Here is a 21,402-nt window from a genome sequence, read left to right as displayed (position 1 = left end):
ATAGTAGAGTCACCCATAGTATTGAGCTTGTTTTACTGCACTTCATTAATCTTTTCCAAAACATGTAAATAATGAAGTTTGCTGCATACAGTGCTGGGTTTTACAATTACAAAATTTTATATTAGGTGGCCCTCCCTTTAGGGAAGTCGTATATATACCTGGATGTGATTATTCTTTTTAAAATTCAAAACAAATAATGAAAAAGCTACTTGAGTATAAATATCTGTAAAATGATGTTAACAGGAGATTCATAGAATGATAGATGGAAGGAAACAGGATCATCTTGTACAACAGAATGAAAGGTCAATCTATTGAGGTAACCCAGAGGAGACCACTGACAGAGCTTGAATTAGTAACTAGGTATTTTGCTTTTCGCTTCTCAAGTGAAGACACCACGTTACAAACTTTTTTCACAAAGGCTTTCACTAACGATTAAACCAAAAAGTCATTTCTAACAAGAGGACAGATAAATAGTCCAAAGAACAAAGGAAAAGATGTGCTGTAAATCAGTCAGGTTCCAACACGGACTCCTTCTTCTCAGAAAGGGATGGAGTGAGCCCTTGCTTAGAAATAACGCAGAGCTGTCTGTACAACAGTTTTATGTCCTGACAATTCTAACACACGTGTGTGTGTATGTGTGCATATAACCCTATATCTGACTAGATATTGTCAGCACGATGCTCATTTTCAAGTTTAAATATGATAGTTATTGTCTAAGGACAATAGTCCTATGTAAAAATTACACTTTCACTCCTAACTTGACCTTCCATGTATGATCTTCTGTCCTGATGGTGGCGACCAGTAAACAAAAGCATTATCTGTAATCTCAGAAGCACATAGAGTTCATATCAGAGAACCAAAATTAGTGTGAATATTTGTTGTTAATTCCTTTTAAATAAGTTGGGATTAATGTAATAAGTATAGAACATCAGAATTATGAATTTACTAGTGATTTTTTTTTTCTGGCTGTGGACATTTCTTGGTCTCTAAAATATGAGTAAATGAGGGGTGCCTGGGTGGCTGAGTCCAGTTGCTGTCTGCCTGTGGCTCAGGTCATGATCCCAGGGTCCTGGGATGGAGTCCCACATTGGGCTCCCTGCTCAGTGGGGAGTCTGCTTCTCCCTGTCTCTCTGCCCTTCTCCCTGTTTGTGTGTTCCCTTTCTTACTATCTCAAATAAGTAGATAATTAAAAAAAAAAAAAGATCCACAGAATTTACAAAGATATCAAAATGAGCCAGAGGATATTAATCCTTTATGGTATCTTTGTCTCTCTCACATACACACATACACACAAACACATACACAAATATTCCTTTAAAGAGCATTATGCTATCATCTTTTAAAAATCATTACTCTGGGGCCCCTGGGTGGCTTGGTGGGCTGGGCCTCTGCCTTCAGCTCAGGCCATGATCCCAGGGTCCTGGGATCCAGCCCACCAGAGTCAGGGGCTCTCTGCTCAGCAGGGAGCCTGCTTCCTCCTCTCTCTCTTTCTCTCTCTGTGTGTGTGTCTGCCTCTCTGCCTACTCGTGATCTCTATCTGTCAAATAAATAAATAAATAAATAAATCTTAAAAAACAATTATTACTCTGTTGCCATATGATAGTCTTTTGGAAGAGGAGAAGCCTTGTCTGTATCCTCCCCTTTTGGTGGGTAAAGGAGGTGATTCTGGGCAGGCTTGGATCAGCCCTTCCTTTTCTCCTCTCCTTAGGACATGCTGCTTGCAAGAAGAGTGCTTTCTCCTCCCTCTTGGGAGATGGGGGTCTGCCCCTGTGAACTATGGAAGCTAGCTACCTGTGAATGGGCAAGTACCCCGGCTTAACCACGGGGTCAAGTATAAGCACCCTCACCTGGCTCAGCCACCCATCTCTTTTCTCCTCTGGTTCTCCCCAGTACAAATCTGAGGCTTGGATCTCTCTTTCTGACTCATTATTCCTCAAATGGTCCCAAACTTGAAAAGAGAGAAGGGATGGCAACCCTCTAATATAAATCATTTATGCACTTCAATAGTCTGAAAGAACCTTAGACATATGGGCTCCCCTGTTGCTTAGTGTATTTTCAAACCATGAGTCATCACTGCTTCAGCACTTACCTAGAGAGGCTGGCCCCAGCTCTGGTACAGGACAGAGAAGGTGTGGTGACCTCAGACTGACTCAGTGTAACGAAATAAAAGCATTCGATGGATGCCTCCCTCTCAGCAATCCCTCCTTTCCGAGGGATGTGGATGAGCTCCTGTGCATCATGCTTCCCTAAGGAACTGTGGTAATTGCAAATTCATCCATAACCTTTCATTTCCAGTGAAGTTTTAGTACCCGCACCTTCTCCTGAAGATAGAAAGCTTGTCTTTATAGCCCCTTTTCATTCAGCTGATGTAATACTCAGTTTAAATTTACCCTAACAAATGGCCTGTGACATTTTCAGTTTCTTACCCATAACAAAATACTGCCATTAAGTTTTGATTACGAAATTGGTTGGAAAAACAAGACACAGGCATAATCTTTTTGACCAACAGAATTTAACTTTTTTGGCTTAGAGATAAAGCATAAGAATAATGATGGCTTCTGGAAATCAGTAGAGTAGTCTTAACAAAACCTTTTCTTTTCAAAAGTGAGCTTGTAATTATAACCAGTAACTGCAGACCTTTCTATAAAATATTCCTTTTTACTTCTTTTGGAATTAAATTCTTTATATTAAAGTGCATATGATAAAAATGCAAAAACAAATCCTACTTGATTTCCATGTGCCAAGAAAAAAACATTTGATCCACAACCCATACCTTATGTGAAAAGTAACTTATATCAATCTTCAAGTTGATTATGAACCTAAACTATAAAATTACAAGAAGAAAATGGGAAAATCTCTGTGACCATATGTAAGGCAAAGATTTCTTAGGTGTGACACCAAAAGTATGTTCCATAAAAGAAAAAAAAAAAAAAAACCCTGCTAAATTGGGCTTCATTCAAATTAAAAACTCATGCCCTTCAAAAAGCAAAAGATACAAAAAGGACACCAGGAAAAGTATGTCTTTATTCCATACTTGCTTCCTCCCAATCCAATTTCTGGTTCCAGCATCAACTGAATACGATTAACCATTCTTTGTGTTCCCTCCCAAGGCAGGCCATAGATAGAAAGCATATCAGTATATACTATATGGTAGTTATGTCGTTTTTTATAACAAGATTTTTTTTTAAACACAAAACTTTAATATTCAGCACATTTACTAGATTATTCAGTTAGTCCCATACTGTTGACAGCATTTGTGGGTCACGCACAAATAGTTGAGACCAAATTCTTTGGAAGTAATTAGTTTTGAAGTTTACTTGAGCAAATGTGGAAAGAGAACAGATTAAAAAAAAATTTAATTTGTTTGCCTCAGTTAAAACAAACACAAAAATCTTTCCTAAATTATCAGTCTCTCTGTGTATTATTTAGCCATACTTCATATTTTAGCTATGTCAGCTGTTGTATCCTGGGGGAGAAATGTTGTCATCTGGGGCCTGATCCTAAACTATTATTTGAAGTACATAGAAACCAGTTTCTTCAGTTGTTTCCATTTCTTTGGGTACTGGTGTTTTCAGTAACGAAATTCTCTTCTAAAGAAAAATGAGCATCTCTTGAGTCACTTTGATAATTAGAGGAAGTATTTGCTTAGGCTGAACTAAAAACATTTTTCACACTACACAGCCCAATTCACTTCCTAAATGACTCATGTAATACCCAAGTGAACAAGAAGAGGACTCCTACCTCGTTCAAATTCCTTTTCCTGTTTTATTTCTTCACGGCATTTACCATCAAATTACTACAGTTATGTATCTTTTTTTATACTTAACCGCCTAAATGCCCAGCCCTTCAGCCCACCCCTACTCCAGCCCTGGGAGGTCAGTGCCTTAAGGGAGGGGACTTTTTCTGTCCAGTTGTACATGGCTGTGCTTCAGGGTCTGAAGTGGGCCCTGACTCATGTTACGTCCTCAGCAGATACTTCCCCACTGAAGGAACTGCATTTCCACAACTGGGATTAGCTTATTCCTGTCCTATGGTTTGTAAATTCATCTCCATCTGTGAAAAGATGGAGAGGACCCTTAGAATATTTAACACAGTTTCTGCTACCTTGATTTAGAGTGTAGAGGTTTGTGTATACCTAATTTATATCTGCTAAACCTGCGCTGTCCAAATAGGGTAGCGAGTAGTCACATGCGGCTATCGAGCACTTGAAATATGGCTGGTCCAAACTGGGATGAGCTATATGTCTAAAAAACACAACAGATTCTCAAGATTAGTTCAAAAAGAGTGTAAAAATGATCTCATTAACATGTTTATATTACTTGCATGTTGAAACAGTATTATTCATATATTGGGTTTAATAAAATATATTAAAATTAACTTCACTAATTTCCTTTTTCTTTTAATGACTACCAATAAACTAAAGCTGTGTATTTGGCTTATATATTAGTTCACACTGTATTGCTACTAGACAGCGCTGGTTCTAAAAGTTCCCTCACTACTTCTTACAAGAAAATTCTGAACAGGAATCCTAGTACAGAGCCTTAGAACCTGAGGCCTTGGTCTCTACAGGACCAGCCATGGGAGAATAGTGATGGGTTTGTTCACAATAGTGACAAAAAGTCATCCTCCAAACTCTTTTTTTTTTTTTTTAATTTTATTTATTCATTTGAAAGACGGAGATCACAAGTAGGCAGAGAGGCAGGCAGAGAGAGAGAGAGAGGGAAGCAGGCTTCCTGCGGAGCAGGGAGCCCGACGCGGGGCTCGATCCCAGGACCCTGAGATCATGACCCGAGCCAAAGGCAGCAGCCCAAACCACTGAGCCACCCAGGCGCCCCATCCTCCAAACTCTTAATCATTTTCTAATGCATTTACTGATTTCTTAGCAAGTGACATCAGAAATTTTCAAAGATGTGTTTCTCAAACCATTCCAGTCTTCTAAGACATTCACACAGGTAGGCCCGTTTGGGGCACCCTCAGTGCTACTCGTCTTGATGGATGAAAGCACCCAAGCATCTCGGACAGCGTTCTCCTTCAGGCAGTAAGAGGAGACTCCAGTCCCACAGAGAGCCTTATCCTGGTACCGTTCACATTCTAGGGCCATGGTTATGGGCCACAGGCAGCCTGGACCGCCGCAGTGAGCACAGATATTGACCGATCACAGTGAAAGGCAGAGACAGCGGGCTTTGGGGTGGAGAGGAATTTGAATTTTTTCTCTCATGAAATACAATGTAAGCCTTGGATCGTGTAACAGAGCAAAAGCGAAAATGATTGAACCTGTCAACAAAAGAGGGGAATGACCAAGTTACAGAGCCAAGGTTTTAGGTTTAAACAAGGCTGCAGATTTTTCCTCCATTTTATAAAAATGTTTAAATCAAAGTCTTACTGCCCAAGTACAAAAACAATAGGCTACTGTCTTAAAATGCACAGACAATGATCATATTTAGAGTAGGTCTGCTAGATGGGAGGGAGTCCAGATTGAAACTGGCCAGGCAGTGGGCAGGAAACAGCTCTCCATCATGTATTATGTTACTTCTGAAAGACTATAGTCACCTGCTCTTGCCTCCTTGTTAAAGTCCATTCTCCCAAGTTAACAGTCTTCTCAACCATGGTATTATCATTAAGTTTCTATCTTTTGACCCAAAAAACAGCATCTCATAGAAGACCTGCCAAGTTAAAGAGAGACTGCAACAGATACTGTCTTCATCCTCAAAGAAGATGAAATGTCAATCAAAGTATTATTTATGCTTGATCAAACTTTATAAAAACAAGATGCCTGGAAAAACAGCTTATGGCACAAGTGATGAGTATAGAACTTAAAAAAAAAAAAAGCCTTCTGGTTTGACTTCCTAAGTTTGGCTAAATATAGTTAGCAGCCCTCATGCGTTGTAGCACATTTTCCCCTGGAATTCAGCTAATGTAAATAAAACAAACGGAGGGAACCTGGCCCCCCTCCATGAACATTACATCATTCTTCCTTATTAGGAAAACTTCTTCAAACCTGACATTTTGTTCGAAACAATCAGTGTTTAATTCTCAATGAGCAACTCTAGATGGAGAACAGCTCTAATCAGAAGGCTGTTATATGTGGGAGAAATGTGGGTGACATATAGGCTCATTTTAACATTGGTATTTTAATTCTCTAAACAGTAGCACCATTAATAGAAAGCATTAAAGAGAAATATTTAATGTTCCCAGAAGAAGGTGCATTTAAGAAAGCACATTTAATGTTCCTCAAATTTTTGCTTTCCATATATTTTCTGATCTATGCATATGTTGTGGTGAACAGAGAGAGACGTCAGAAATCTGAGATTCTGGAAAGCCCCACAAGAGACAAGCATTGGCCAGGATGTGGAGGAAAGGGAATGCTGGTGCCCTCTTGGCAGGAATGTAAATTGGTGCAGCCGATGGTGCAATGGGAAACAGTATGGAGGTTCCTCAAAATATTAAAAATAGCACTACCACATGATCCAGCAATTCCACTTCTGGATATTTCCCCATACAAAATGAAACTGCTATCTCAAACAAATACCCTCATGTTCACTGCAGCATTACTTATAGTAGCCAAGACATGGAAACAACCTAAATGCCCATCAGTGGAGGAATGGATAAAGAAGGGGTGATGTATATAGACGCTATACGATGAATATTAGCCCCCAAAAAGGGAAATGGTGTTATTTGTGACAATACAGATGGACCTTGAGGGCCTTATGCTAGGCAAAATGAGCCAGACAGAAAAGACAAAAACTATATGATCTCATTTACATGTGGAATCTAAAAAAACTGAACTCACAGAAAGAGCAGACTGGTGGTTGCTAAGGGTAGGAGGCGGGGCTGAGTCGGGGGGAAGCAAACTTTCAGTCAGGAGTAAGTTCTAGGGGTATAATGTGCAGCATGGTGCCTTTGGTTAACAGTACTGTATTGTATATTTAAAAGTTGCTAAGAGAATAGATCTTAAAAGTTTTCATCACAAGAAGACGTAACCATGTGAGGTGATAGATGTTAACACACTGCAGTGATCATTTTGCAGTACAACGCATATCAACCACTATGCTGTCTACCTTAAATTAATACAATGCTATATGTCAATTGCATCTCAATAAAACTGGAAAAGAAATTGTATTTTAATATTACATAATAATAACCTGTTTGCAAAAACAAAGATCACGTCAAAGGATCTAGACATCTTGGTATGAAAGATAAGATTTACTAAGGTACGTAAAATAAAAACTGATCAGAGCAAACTCTTCCTTAAACAGCTACCTTTCCATGAATATAAACAGGATAGCTTATCAGTTTGCTGATTCTACCTGATAGTTGACCTTTCTTCCATCTTGATGTGAAGGATTATTTTTATGAGAAATAAGAGAGAGTTGAAAAAAAAAAGTTCTAAATCTAACGTTCATAAGGGTACAATGGGGCTGACAAAGCGAATATCACAGTATAAAATGATCAATTTGTATATAAACCACCCAGAGATGCAACAGATCTTGAGGGTAACATGCTAACGTGAACCCGAAGCCTTCTTTTACAGTGTGCTCCGTTCAGCAGGCCGTAAATCACAAACTGCTCACTAATTTTTCATTTTCACCTTGGTTCACTAACAGAATCCCAATTCCTCACATATTCATGGCAATGCGAAGGGCTAGGACTAGCTTTCGGAGGAGGGCAGGCAGGAGAGAAGGCAGGCTGGCCTGGGACAGAGGGAGGATGGTTCGAACACTTCCAAGTGTGCACTCCTAAATCTAGCCCTATTATAGGACTTTTCTCTTTGATTTTTTTCAATGGAAAGCAAAACAAGTACACCTGAATCTGTTGTGCTCCATAACATGTAAATTGGACTGGGGACTGTCCTTCTTGTCTCTCAGCACTGGCAAACTGGAAAACTCATTCCATTTAGGAACTCAAAGAACTTTCCAGTCTAAATCTTCTGGGTGTTTTATCTACACACTTCTTGCTGATTTGGGAATTAATGGTAGTGGCTTACTGCTCAGGAGTGTAGACTCTGGAGTTATATCACCTGTATTTAAGTTAGTGGCTGAGTGTCCCTAATCACTTAGCCTTTCTGAATCTGTTTCTTCTTCCTTCCATGGGGTTTATGAGAGCACTTACTGCCTAGCCTGTAAAGATGAAATGACTTATTATACACAAAATGTTTAGAGCAAAGAATGAGCAAACCTTCAGTAACTCTTAGTAATGACTATTCAGTATAACCTAATATGGACCCTTGACTTTCAGACAACAGGGCAATTGATAGTCTTGGGAGAAATGGAACTTGTAGTTATCCCACTAATGTTATATCATGTTAAGGTCACATAATCCAGAGAAAGACTAATTTGTAAATGTAACAAGAATCTGTGCATCAGTGGGTACTAGAGTTTTTGTGCTATCTTTCTCAAGCAGGCTTTCGAGTAAGCCAAACTCATTTTGACCCCATGGGTCAAAGAAGGAATAAGAATGCCTTAATATGGGTCTGGGTGGTGCAGTTGGTTAAGTGTCAGACTCTTGGTTTTGGCTCAGGTCATGATGATCTAGGGGTTGTGAGATCAAGCCCGATGGCCTTCTTGAGCCCCATGTTGGGCTCTGGGCTCAGTGCAGAGTCTCCTTAAGACTCCCTTTCTTTCTCTCTCCATGCCCTCTAATTAAAAAAAAAAAAAAAAACCCTTAATAAATTTTTTAAAAGATTGCATTTAGTGATTTTTATTAAGGCATTCTCTTTTTCTGCCAAGGATTTATTTATTTTAGAGACACAGCTAGGGTGGGGGGAGGGTAGAGAGAGAGAGAGAGAAAATGTGTCTAGTAAGGAGATGGGTAGAGGGAGAGAGAGAATCTCAAGCAGACTCCCAGCTGAGTGTGGAGCCTGATGCAGGGCTCGATCCCAAGACCCTGGAATCAGTCATGACCTGAGCCGAAATCACGAGCTGGATGTTCGATGGACTGAGCCACACAGGTGCCCCCTATTCCAAATATATTGTAAAGCTGAATTTAGATCACTTCAGCCGTGTGTTCATTCTTCCTCACAGCCCCTTTTCCATAGACATCAGGGAATCTGGGAGCAGGGGAAGAGAGTAACATGAAGTAAAAAGGTAAACAACCAGGTCGTCATCTTCACCATGGATCCAGTCTGTGCTCAGTACACAGACAGACCCAACTGCAGTTCCACAAGTAAGTGGCCTGCCTCCCTCCTGACCTGGGGAGCTGTACCCCCAGTCCACTGTCATCACAAGGACAGAGAAAGCACATCTGTTAAATATGAGCTTTAGTGGAAAAAATTCAGCTGGCATTCTCTTTTCCTCTCTGTCGTCTTGTTTTAATAGCACTCTTATGTAAGTTCTTTACTATATATAGTTGAGAATGGGGAGCTGTGATTTGACCTGTGTAGAGGCAGTCAGACTTGGGCCATTTCCTTCCCCCTTGTGCCAAAGGGCAGCTGGTCCTAAAGTCCATCTGGAGCAGCCGGGGCACAGAAACCCAGGATCCTGGAGACTCTGCTCTTGTCCCACTGCTGTCCCTTCTTGGAGCGTTGGCCTCCCCACCTATACAATTGGCACAACGTCTATTTCTGACCTAACTCGCTGGGGTTGCCTGTGGAACCTCAGAGAACATCTGGGAAACATTTTTTTGGCTTAGTCAACAATGTGTATTTTTTTCCCCTGTATGTCCCTCCAATATTTATGCCAGAGCTAGAATTCTAACTTCTCAGTCTATGGGTCCTGGACCATTCTACCATCCCTACCAGGCTGTCTCAGCAAGACAACTGTTGGTTGATTTATTGTCTGTTTCTTCCACTAGGCTGCAATCTCTGTAAGGGCAGGATCCCTATCTATTACATTCCCCGCTGTATTTTCTAAAGTCTAGCACACAGTCCATGAACGAACCTATGAATCAATGAACAGGAAGAGGCAGTTGTATCTAATGCTTAGTGAATACTGAAAAACGCCAGACACTGTCCGCTTTATCTGTATGCTTCCTCTGTCTCTCATGTACATTTATTTTCTCTCCAGTACCTAAAAGATGTATGACCTGGGACCACTTTATCAACCTCTCTGTACCTCAGTTTTCTCATCTGTGTAATAGGATCATAACAGGACCTGTGTCATAAGGCTACTATAAATATTACATAAGACCAGCACTTGGCACAGAGTGTGCTCTGTCAGTTGTGATAATCTTCTCTTCCTCCTGAGTGAATGGCCCCATCTCTGAGCCAGTGTCACAAGTCAGAACCCCAGGAGCCATCCCTACCTGATTCTCACCTACCATGTCTAAACCACCACCAGGTCCCTGCCTTTCCCTCTCCTGACATCTCCCACACAGCATTCTCATCATGCAGCCCAGAGATTTTTTTCAAGTTGTGCATCTAGTCTCATGACTTTCTTACTTACTGGGCCCCCAGTCAGTAGCTCCATTTGTTCTTGGGATGAATTCTAAATTCTCTAGCTGGACCCACCGGGTCTGGTGGCCTGGCTCTAGCCTCTTCTCACTGCCCCCATTCTTGGAGTTTCAGCCCTACCCTAACAGGTGCCATTCCTCCCACCTTAATGCCTATCCCGTCCCCCACTCATCCTTCAGACATCAGTTCCAACATCACTTCCCAGGGAAACGCCCCTTCCTCAGGCCTCCAAAGTGGACCAAGTGCTTCGGCCTCCTGCCCTCAGAGGTCTGGGCACATTTTCTCCCTGCACGTCTGTGATCTAGTCTGTGTTGTCCATCCGCCCAGACCCCTGGGGCCTCCCTCAGCTTCAGTAAAATGAGGCCCAGGAGGCAGCATGCTAACAGAAAGAAATGACAGCTGGGTCTAGAAAACACCTGGGATCTGGTGTGGCCTTCTCCCAGTGTGGTCCTTTCTGGACTTCATTCTGGTCATCTGTAAAATGACCTAGAATAGACTTTTAAGGCCAAAATTTCTATTACAAAAAAAAAAAAAAAATCTGTACATGGGAAAAGCTAGCAATGGTTCTCCATAAAAGCAAAACTACTCTGTCGTTCCCCAGATGCCATTATCTCAGCTCTCATTTTTCTACCATTAGTTAGCTGGCTGTGACGGTCCTCCCTCCACAAAACACTGTGGTCTTTTCTTTTTTTTCTCAAAAGACTGGAATGATGAAAACAGATTTTATTAATCCTAAAAAGTAAACTTGTGATTTTCTGCAGAGTGTAACACTGAGTGAACAGTTCATATTACCAAAAACAACTGAGGCAAAAGATAAGGCAACTCATTCCAAGCCTTACTTTGAGAACCGCTGTCAGTGCATCAAACATACATATTCCACATGCAATACAGAACATCCAGACTAGGCGGACTCGGAGAAAATAGTGCCCACTTATTTCACCTAAAAGTCCACAACACACAGTAAATCGAATTATTGGGGACCAAGGCAAAATTGAATGCCCCTGGGAAATAACACTAACCTCAAGCTTAAAGAGCAACTACAAACTCTGCATACCTACTATTAATTTTGGGGATGGCCCTTTAATTTTTCATTCTGCCTTCTTGCCCATGAGCTTTTGCCTCACGCTGGCACTAGGCTCAGTGCTGACCAACTAATAATGGACAAAATGCTTCCACTGAAGCAGCAGGAAGCCAGCAAGCACAGCTTGGCCTAATACAGTGGTCAGCTGCATTAAAGCAGTGTGACTCATATTGCTGGGCATAGTGTGTATTTCCTCACAACACAACATATTTAGCTTTAAATTTGTGCAGTACTGTCTGATGTAAGTGCCCTAGACAATCCCAGTCAGACAGGAGGGGGGGAGGTGCTACATTTTTGGCCCCTGCATCTTACCAGTCTTGCCAGGGAGCTTTTGTGTACCTGACTCAGGGGAGTAGGTGATTTCCGAATCAACTCCCATGTCAGCAGGAGCTAGATTCTGGCCATAACGCTGCTATCGGCTTTGCAAGATCTGGCTTACTGCACCCCCTTTCTCCGTTCTGAACAGCAACTTGCTGCCCCCATCTTCCAGGAGACCCGAGCACATTTCCGGGGGTTATGAAATGTGGCGGAAGGGCTCAATGCTGATTATTTTGCTAGACAAGGCTACCATTCAGGTTTCCATCACTGTCACCTATGTATTTATCCAATGGGCATAAAGGAGTCATGGTTGGCTTTTTCTTTTTTTCTTTTTTTTTAAACATCTAGCATTAATGGCTTTTGATTTTTGACATACCTTAGCACTTATTGCCGTGCTAAGGTATAAGCCTTTCAATAGAAATGGGTTCTGGAGGAAAACGAAAAACTCAGAGATCTTTGAATTCAATTCACGAGACTGCAAAATTGTTCTGTTAACAGTTCTACCCTGCTACATCCTTCTGTTTTCCTTCTGTTTTGTTTTGTTTCAAGTAGGTTCCATGCCCAACGTGGGACCTGAACTCAGGACCCGAGATCAAGAGTCTCCTGCTCTACGGATGGAGCCAGCCAGGCGCCCCCACAGGCAGGCTACTTCTAATTTAGGGGAGTATGAGGGAAAGACATACTCCGGAGATGGAGAAAGGTCTCCCAAGGAGAGAAGAAATGCTGGCGTGACTGGCAATCCGGCTTGAAACCACAGAGCGAAATGGAAGAGGGTGTGACCGCGCAGACAAGGAAGGAATGAGACCACACGCAGCGGGAAGTGGCGCATGCGCCGCTGGCCTGGCCTCTGGCGGGCCGCCGGGCCTCTCAGGGCCCAGGCCACGCCCCCTCAGAAAGCACATGCGTCCTGCCAGCCCCCGGGGGGCCGGGGCAGAGATCATGCCTCGGGCATGCTAAGTTACAAGTGCTGATTTTGTACAACAAACACCTGGCTACTTTTGAGCTAGAGCCAGGACAGTGTACTACAAACGACAGAATTTGAAATTAAACAGAAGTCACCTCAGTGACAAAAGAGATGGTCTTTCCTCAGTGGGGGACTGGATTTCCTAGGCTTTTCCAATAGCTTTGGAATGTGAAGAACTGTCATCATTTAGAGGACTTTTATAAGGAGATTAATACTGTAGGCCTAAATACACTACATTAAAAACAAACCATTTTATGATCTGGGGAACGTTTTCCTCTGTTGAATTTTTGGTGGCGGGATGGGGTGGGGCAGGCGCGAAGGGACAGGGTCCCTTCCCTCCAGGAGCCAGGGGACAGCAGGAAGGGCTCTCAGCCCAGAGGCCTCACAAGGTACCCTACACTCAGCTTCCAGAAAACACTTCCATGTCAGGAACTAGGCAAATTGTTTCCCAGCTCTGTGGTCAGTCATAACTTTGTCTGCTTGTTATCACATCCTCATTTCTTAGTATTCTTCAAGGATGATGGAGGACTAAGGAGGCTTATTGCTTTTTAAAAAATTAAGCAAATAGGGATGCCTGGGTGGCTCAGTCGGTTAGGCATCTGCCTTCAGCTGAGGTCATGATCCAGGGTCCTGGGATCAAGTCCTGAGTCAGGCGCCCCGCTCAGCAGGAATCTGCTTCTCCCTCTCCCGCCACCCCTGCCCTTGTTCTCTCTCTCTCGCTCTCTAATAAATAAAATCTTCCAAAAAATTTAAATTAAACAAATACATTGAACAACTGGTCAGAAGTTTACTCGTATTTTATGATACCAAATTTTAGCAAGTTAATTCATAAGTGTACCTAATAAAAGAGAATGAATATGCCCCAGGATTTCTTTTTTAGTTGGGTGGGGTCAGGGGTGAGAAGAGGGAAGGGCACTGGGGGCTTGGTTCATACTACATGCTTCTTACTATGTGCAGCGTGATCAGTCAGCCACATGTGCTCTAAACCTCACTACTGCCAGTTATTGAACCTCTCCATGCTTCGTATTCCCTTTTTCAAGAATGGGGATGATAATACTTACTCCTGAGATTTCTTATAAAGTTTAAGTGAGGGGTGCCTGGGTGGCTCTGTCCGTTAAGCATCTGACTCTTTTTTATTTATTTATTTATTTATTTATTTATTTATTTATTTATTTGACAGAGAGAGAAATCACAAGTAGGCAGAGAGGCAGGCAAAGAGGGAGAGAGGAGGAAGCAGGCTCCCTGCTGAGCAGAGAGCCTGATGCGGGGCTCGATCCCAGGACCCTTAGATCATGACCTGAGCTGAAGGCAGAGGCTTTAACTCACTGAGCCACCCAGGCGCCCCTTAAGCATCTGACTCTTGATTTCAGCGCAGGTCATGATCTTGGGGTTGTGAGACCGAGCGCTGTATTGGGCTCCACACTAGGCGTGGAGTTTGCTTGGGATTCTTTTTCTTCCTCTCCCCCTTCCCTTCAACCTTCCCAAACTCCCCACATGTATGCACTCTTTCTAAAAAAATACAGAAAGAAAGAAAAGAAAAGAGTAATGTAAAAGTGTAATGCCGAACCTGGCTTTCATAGAATTTTAGTTTCTTTTTGCTTTCCTTCAATATTGATAAACATATAAATATGAATTTTGGTTTGTACTGAAATCCCTTCTGAGGTCTCAGAATCTAGTAGAGAATTTAATTCAGACTTTTAAGAGCAGACATCAGGTTGTTGGGACGTCTGTCGATGAATTTGTCACTAAAGAAACTGTCACCTGCCAAAATACACTGTCTCTTCCTCTTTCCTTTTCCTTCCACAGCTACGTGTGCCCATGTGGCAGAGATCACCTTAACAATCTACACCTGTTCTCCGGCTGGAATTTCTACAGTAAAGAAAATCTTGATATGGCTGTTTGAAAAGCAAACCACCACACATCCCAAACACTTAACATAACCTTGAGTCTTCAAAAGAAATGCTTGCACAGGGGGCATGTGGAGGTCTGGAACCCATTACAGCTCAGTTCTCTAGGGGCTGCTTATCTCCTTCTGTGACACTATCAGTTACCAAGGAAAGATAAAGACAAAAGTCAACTGCCATACCCAGTCCTAATGAGAATGTGTTCAGGAATATTGCAATAGGGGCTGGGCTGGCTCGGGGGCTGGGCCCAGAGAGTGCTGCAATAGACTAGGACTAATTCACATTCAGATATTTGCGGCTCTCACTCTGAGGACTGAATCAGATACTCTGCTTTAAGGAAAATGCTTCTTATACCCCGCAGGAAGAGTTGCAAAATAACCTATCCTCTCTCTACTGAGAGCAATTAGTACTTTCATGTTGCATTTTTTTTTTAACTTTTTTTTTTTTTTTAAAGATTTTATTTATTTATTTGACAGAGAGATCACAAGCAGGCAGAGAGGCAAGCAGAGAGAGAGGGGGAAGCAGGCTCCCCACTGAGCAGAGAGCCAGATGCGGGGCCCTGAGATCCGGACCTGAGCCAAAGGCAGAGGCTTAACCCCCTGAGCCACCCAGGCGCCCCTCTCATGTTGCATTTTAAGGGAAACTTCATTTGTGTCTGCAGTGACCTCAGAAGTTAATCACAGTACAGAACAGTGTGGAGAACAAATATCTTGAAATTATTTATTCCTTTCCTGAAATAAGAGCTGGATCCAAGAGGCTTTGTCATTGATAAAGTTCAGAAATGAAACACAGTCATGGAGTTGAATCTTCTCATTACTTTGCTAAAGACTATGATTCAGGATGATGATTCCATGCAAAACACATTTTGTGAACCTGAGTCTCTCCTGTCTACTACTGAAGGCATAGAATAAAAGCATATTCCACACTAAAGGTTTGAATTCTACCAGTCCTTAGAGCTTGGAACTCAAATGAGCATAATTCTAACTGTGACCCGGACTTTTTGCTTTCCGTATCATCTCTTTCATTCACTGAGTATGCTTGCATTTTCTTCATATTACTTTATCTTCTGTAGTGATATAAGAAGCCTTCTTTTGAGATGAGAGGGAAAGGGAGAGAGAGAGAAGTTGCAAGTGCGGTCCTTCTGTATGCATACTTGTTGGGTTGAAAGGCAGTGAATAATGGTTCTTGCTCAGCAGCCCTGGTTTCCAGTTACTGTCCACCAAGATAGTAAGTACAGTTCAATCTCTGAATTACACAAATTTAGTTTTATGTTATTAGTCTTGGAACCCATCAATGCTAAGAGGAGACAAAATGGCAGGCTTATGTTCACAAAAGTGACCATGAATTTCAAGCATGGAGCTTGATTTCACTTCAGTTTGCTTTCCCATCTCCAGGGCCTCTATTGCTTCTCCTTCAGCCACAATCTCAGGGCCCTCTCTCCATCACTTAGCCCCTCTGGGCTCAGTTTCCTCACTAGTCAAATTAGTAGATTAGGCTATATTTTTGCTCTAACATTTTGAGCAATTCTGTCATTGGGAAGTAAAAAAATAATCCCAAATAACACTGATTGGGAAATAGGACATCAAGGTACCAGAGTTAGTTCTATGGCTAATAAGCTGCCTCTAACTATTCTGGAGTCTTCGTTTCTCCCTAATTATTTCCCCAGAAAGAATATATATTCACTGTGGGAAATTCAAGTATAAGAAAGTAAAAGTACTTAGATAATAAGATAAAAGTGAAAATTCTTCCCCATCATATAATCTTACTCCTTAGGGAAAACCACTGTTAATACAAAACTCTCTTTCCAGAACCTTTACTAAGCAAATGTAAATACATATCTAACATATATATGTTTATAGTCCGGATTTTTGTTTGTTTGCTCACAAAAATTGGATCACACACATGCATTTTCCCCCAGGTATCTTTTATCTTTCAACAACCTATCATGCATCTCTTTCCATGTCCACACACACAGTTTGACTTCATGCTTTTTAATGGCCTCACAGTACTCTGCAGTACAGATATGTCATTCTTTATTAATGACAGACATGTTCTCAAGTACTCAGTTAGTACAAATAGCGTAGCAATGAAGATCCTTGAACTTGCATATTTGTTTTGAGTTTTCTGTGGGAAAAACTTCTAGAAATTATCAGCTCAAAGGGCATGTGAATTTTACATTTTAATGATTACAGCCAAATTGCCCGCAAAAAGATCTTATGACTATACCTTTATCTGAAAAAGGAGGAAAGAATATGTGATCCTTTCCCAGTCTTTTCCCAATTGAACTTTCAACTCAATTCAATGAAGAAACTTTTAAAACCAGGATAGAAGATGGTGATGGTGCAGCCCTGAGATCCAGTCTGCTTTTAGCTAGGCCGCTAATTTCAAGCTTTTTCTTCATTAGCAAGTATGAAAACTTGGTTTTGCTTTGGACTTAGTTGCCAAACTGACAGTTTTCCCCCCTGGTACTATTGCTAGCCATAAATGAAGGTCCTGCTGTAGATAAGAAATGGCTGTCCTGGCATTTGATATATCACCACTTTCAAATCATACTTATTTAAGGGACAACATACTCCTTTAGAGGACTGGTTCTCAAACTTTGGTAGGCATCAGAATTATCTAGAAAGCTTGAAAACCCAGATTACTGGGCTCTACCCTCTGAGTTCCTAATTCAGCAGGTCTGGGATGGGGCCCAAGAATTCACATTTCTAACAGTTTCTCAGGCAATGCTGATACTCTCAGTGTGTAGACAACTCTAGCAGATTCACTTCTTTTCAGAGCGCTCTTTGGGTATAGGACATAAACTTGCAATGAGAGGACCATACCTTACTCTGGGTAGACTGTGATTTACAGGGGTTTGAATCACAATCAGTCACCTCAATCACTACAATAAATCTTCTTTCTATCTTGGAACGCTGAGAAAATAAACAAAAAATTAAAACAAAAATCTTCTTTCTGTTCCACCTGACTACCATGACCTACAGTCTCTTTAACACGGCAAATTCAAGGACCAAGCTGCAAATTCCACACAGATTGCTCCCCAGAGTCACCTCTTCTGCCCCAGACCTACTCCCCTCACAGAACTGGTACTTAAAATTAATATAAGACAACCACAAAATAATCGCATCTCCTTCTCCCTCTTACAAAGGAAACTCTTTGTTGACCAGATGTTACTGGTAAGGACACTGAGGCCTTATGTGTTATTTAAGGCCTTCAGTTTAAGATAATCACCAGGTGATTGCTACCACCTACATCACACACATCAAACACACAAATTTAGCTCTCGAGTGACCTGAGTTTTAAAGGTAAACATGAGAAAACCAATGGCACGTGAACTTGAACTTTCACTTTGACTGGATATGGTGGCTCTACAGAGTACTTCCAGTGGAGATTCTGTTCTAGAACTTACATCTAAGAATGAAAACAGTCAAGTGTGTAGAGGTGGAGAATGAAACAAATGTACAAGCGAAGATTTACATATTCCTGACAGGAGAGTGAATGTGAATTTTGTGGGAGAGGGGAAGGAGAGAAATTATAGGCACTACTGTTTACAGAAGAGATATAGCCAAATTTGTCAGAATGCAGTGTCAAACTAGAGGCTTTTTCACCAGTCAGTTGTGACAGACCTGGTTCATGGAGTGTTTGAAGAGTGAAGTCATAGCATTAATAGTTGAATTCATATTAGAGAGGATAAGTTAGCAATCAACTGGCCAAAGGGCCCTTTGGGCAGGGAAAGAAGAAAGGTGAGCATGAACCATGATCCTGGAACAACTAGGTGCTATCTCAAACTACAGGAAGAGGAAGACTTACTCATTCAGACAACATTCATTTGGACTTTGTGATACCTCTGAGAGTTTTTCACTGACACCCCTGTACAAGGCTTGTTAAATAAATCAGGGGTATAAAGACTGGCAGAAGGGCTGTTTAGGGCAGGCTCCTCTCAAGTCCTTCGGAAGAACATGTCACGTTACCATTTCAAACCATGCCTCCACTTCCAACATTTATTGAACCCTTTATATGAAAAAAACTTTAATTTTTTAAGAAAATTTATGATTTTGGAGTCCCTTAAACTCATAACTGCCTGTCTTATGGGTAAGCAAAATCAGATAACGTTTTCGAAAAAGAACAAAGGGGTTAGGAACAAGTGATAAACAGGTTCTAAAATTCCTTTATAAAGTATCTAGGAAGACTTCTCCAGTTTATAGACACACAAGATCTATTCCAACCAATCTGTGAACGTACTCCTTCATAAAGAAAGTGACTGCCACATTTTCCATAACACTTCAGTGTATCAAGCACAGCCCAGCCAAGCCTTCCTCAGCTCTGTCCCTGCGGGATCCTCTTCTGATACACAAGCACCCACCACCCTCCAGACACACCACCTTCTCTCCACCTCTGAGCCTTTGGACGTGAACCAAGCTCCTTTTCCACGCCACTTCAACCTCTATCACACGTGACTGCAGTCAAGTCTCAGCTGTCTCCAGAATCTTCTCCCCGGTACCCTCCCTGGGCAGAACGTAGACCCCTTCCCCCAAGGCTCTGCATCTACTGATGCACTTCAGCGGCAGGCCTCAACAATCCACCCTGTTGCTGGGCTCGTCTCTCCCCTTATCTAAAAGGGGGCCTGGCCAACATGCCCCTGCTCACTCTGGGAACTACCGAGCACAAGACACACCGAGTCGGTGTTTGCTGAGTGAAGGAGTAACACTGGATTTGTTTGCTAGCTTTTTAAAGCATATGGAAAGATTTTACAGCCTGTCCTACTCCAACAGTAACTTTCTAGTGTTTGGAATGCATCCTGTGTTCATTAGGAGGTTGGCAGGGAGGATTTGCTGTAGGAGCTTTTAATTCAATTTCCTGTTGCACAACTTTTTTCACTTCATATATTCTAACAAATCTTAGATAAAATTAGACTCCTATGGGTTAAAGGATACCACAGCAATCCCAGGGTCTTGCCTACTAGGGGCATGTGGTTTTGAGTGGAGACTAGGACAGAGACAGAGAAGCCCAGAGTGAGTGAGCTCTGTGCTACCTGACCACTCTGAGACACGCTTCACCTTCTCAAGGCTTGCTTTTTCCTTCTCTAAAACAGATAGATTCTATATGTGAAAACAGATATCTATATCTATATTATATATATATATATATAATTAACATATAGTCTATATAATCGCTCTATACATTTCATATATATATATAGGAAATTTTAAAGAATATAAATGATTTCACAGGATTGCTTTAAGATTATAGAATGTATATAAAACACTTGGAAAACAGTATCATTAAATATTTTTAGAATAAATGAATAAAGCTATTCATTTGGATTTGGGCAGAAGAGAAAGATCAATCGAAAGCAATCTTTCTTTCCTTCTGGGCACATTCGATCACGACTGTTAATTTTTAGAGGTGATCTACTCATTGTTTCCTGGAGCACTGTGGCCTGAAACAAAACAAAGAACAAAGCTTTTTGTCAAAGCTTTTTGATTCACACAGCCAGATACATTACTTTCCTCTTGGACGGTAATTCACAGTAAACGCACACTAGAAAAGCCTCAGTTTTAATGGGCAGAGGAAGCACACCTACACTGTCCCTCTCTAGTCTGCTAAAATACAAGCATTCCTGATGCCTTCTTCACTTTCACGGAAGCGCTTGGCAGAGGTGCTATAAAGTGGTAATTATTCTTGAGGCAATATGAGTGGTACCCAGGATTTGGCAAGGTGTGGTAAATTTGGCAAGGAAGTTCAATTTCCGTAACATTGTTTCCAGCCCAGGAAATGTCTCAGGTGGCTTGGTATGGGTAAGCTGCTGCCAGTTTTTCGGGCATGGGCTTGCTTCTCTTGGATGACATCATTTGACTGAATTCCTTACTCTGCTTGCCCCATAGAAGCCTCTGCATTCACTTGGTCTCCATTTTTCTCCAAGACTTCATACGTTCTCCAGGATGGCTGTCTCCAAAGCCTAATATGGAAGACCTCTAATTCATGTGATGCACCTACTTGACTATTAAAATAGCAAAAGCATTTACTAATGTACACTTCAAAACCATTCTACAACGGAAAGACCTTATGATTACAGCATGATTATCACCTAGAATAATGGGCCATGACCGCTGCCTTAGGTCAGCATAACTCACACAGTACAGAAGTACTACATTAAATTTGTTTATACTGAGGTCTAAGAACTGAGATCGCTGAAAAATCAAATGCTTTTTGATTTTCTTTAAAAATGCTCTTTTTAAACTATGTAAACTCTTCCTTCACTTGAGCTAAACAGAAGAGAAAGTGACCAGGTGGAACCTGTGATTTTTCCAAATTAAACTTTCTGATACCCTACCTCAGGGGTCGAACTCATTAATTCTCCTCTCTTTCCCAAATTAGAGTATATCCAAAGGATATTATGTCCTGAAATATAAATTAGCATAGAAAATTCCAAAATGTTTGCAAAGAAGTCTTTTATTTATGCTACATGGCCCACTCATGGGCAACCTACTGCCTTTAGAATTCCTTTCTGGCAAAAGTGAGGTCACATGATGTTACAGATGTCCCCTGTCTTTGAATACTATGATATATACACAGACACACATTTGCTTCAACACCTCTATCATTATTTTTTGGGTAATTGGCACTTGTGATTTTTGTGAAGCTCTGACATCTAATATAGTTTTACTGATCACGCTCAGGCTTATGATTTGAACTAGAATGTGGCATTTACTGACATCTGAGGTACATCTTTCTCCTTCTCCACGAC

At 41.5% G+C, this 21,402-nt stretch overlaps 2 protein-coding genes across 4 annotated transcripts in view; one reads left to right on the top strand and one right to left on the bottom strand.

The window, feature by feature from the left end:
* CBR4 (carbonyl reductase 4) overlaps window positions 1-13,891 on the top strand; it is a gene marked incomplete at its 5' end in the record, with an annotated part of 128,671 nt that extends 114,780 nt beyond the window's left edge. The window contains one exon of the mRNA XM_082727293.1: window positions 12,339-13,891. Coding sequence (XP_082583419.1) covers window positions 12,339-12,535 — 197 coding nt within the window. The 3' untranslated portion in view covers window positions 12,536-13,891. The remainder of the gene's footprint in view (window positions 1-12,338) is intronic.
* Window positions 1-21,402, bottom strand: part of LOC309862876 (palladin) — an 84,228-nt gene that overhangs the window by 52,495 nt on the left and 10,331 nt on the right. The gene's annotated exons all lie outside the window — the stretch shown is intronic.

Source organism: Mustela nivalis, assembly GCF_964662115.1.
Source record: "Mustela nivalis genome assembly, chromosome: 4".
Lineage (NCBI taxonomy): Eukaryota > Metazoa > Chordata > Mammalia > Carnivora > Mustelidae > Mustela > Mustela nivalis.
Note: the sequence above shows the minus strand (reverse complement) of the source record. Positions and strands in the feature narration are given on the sequence as shown.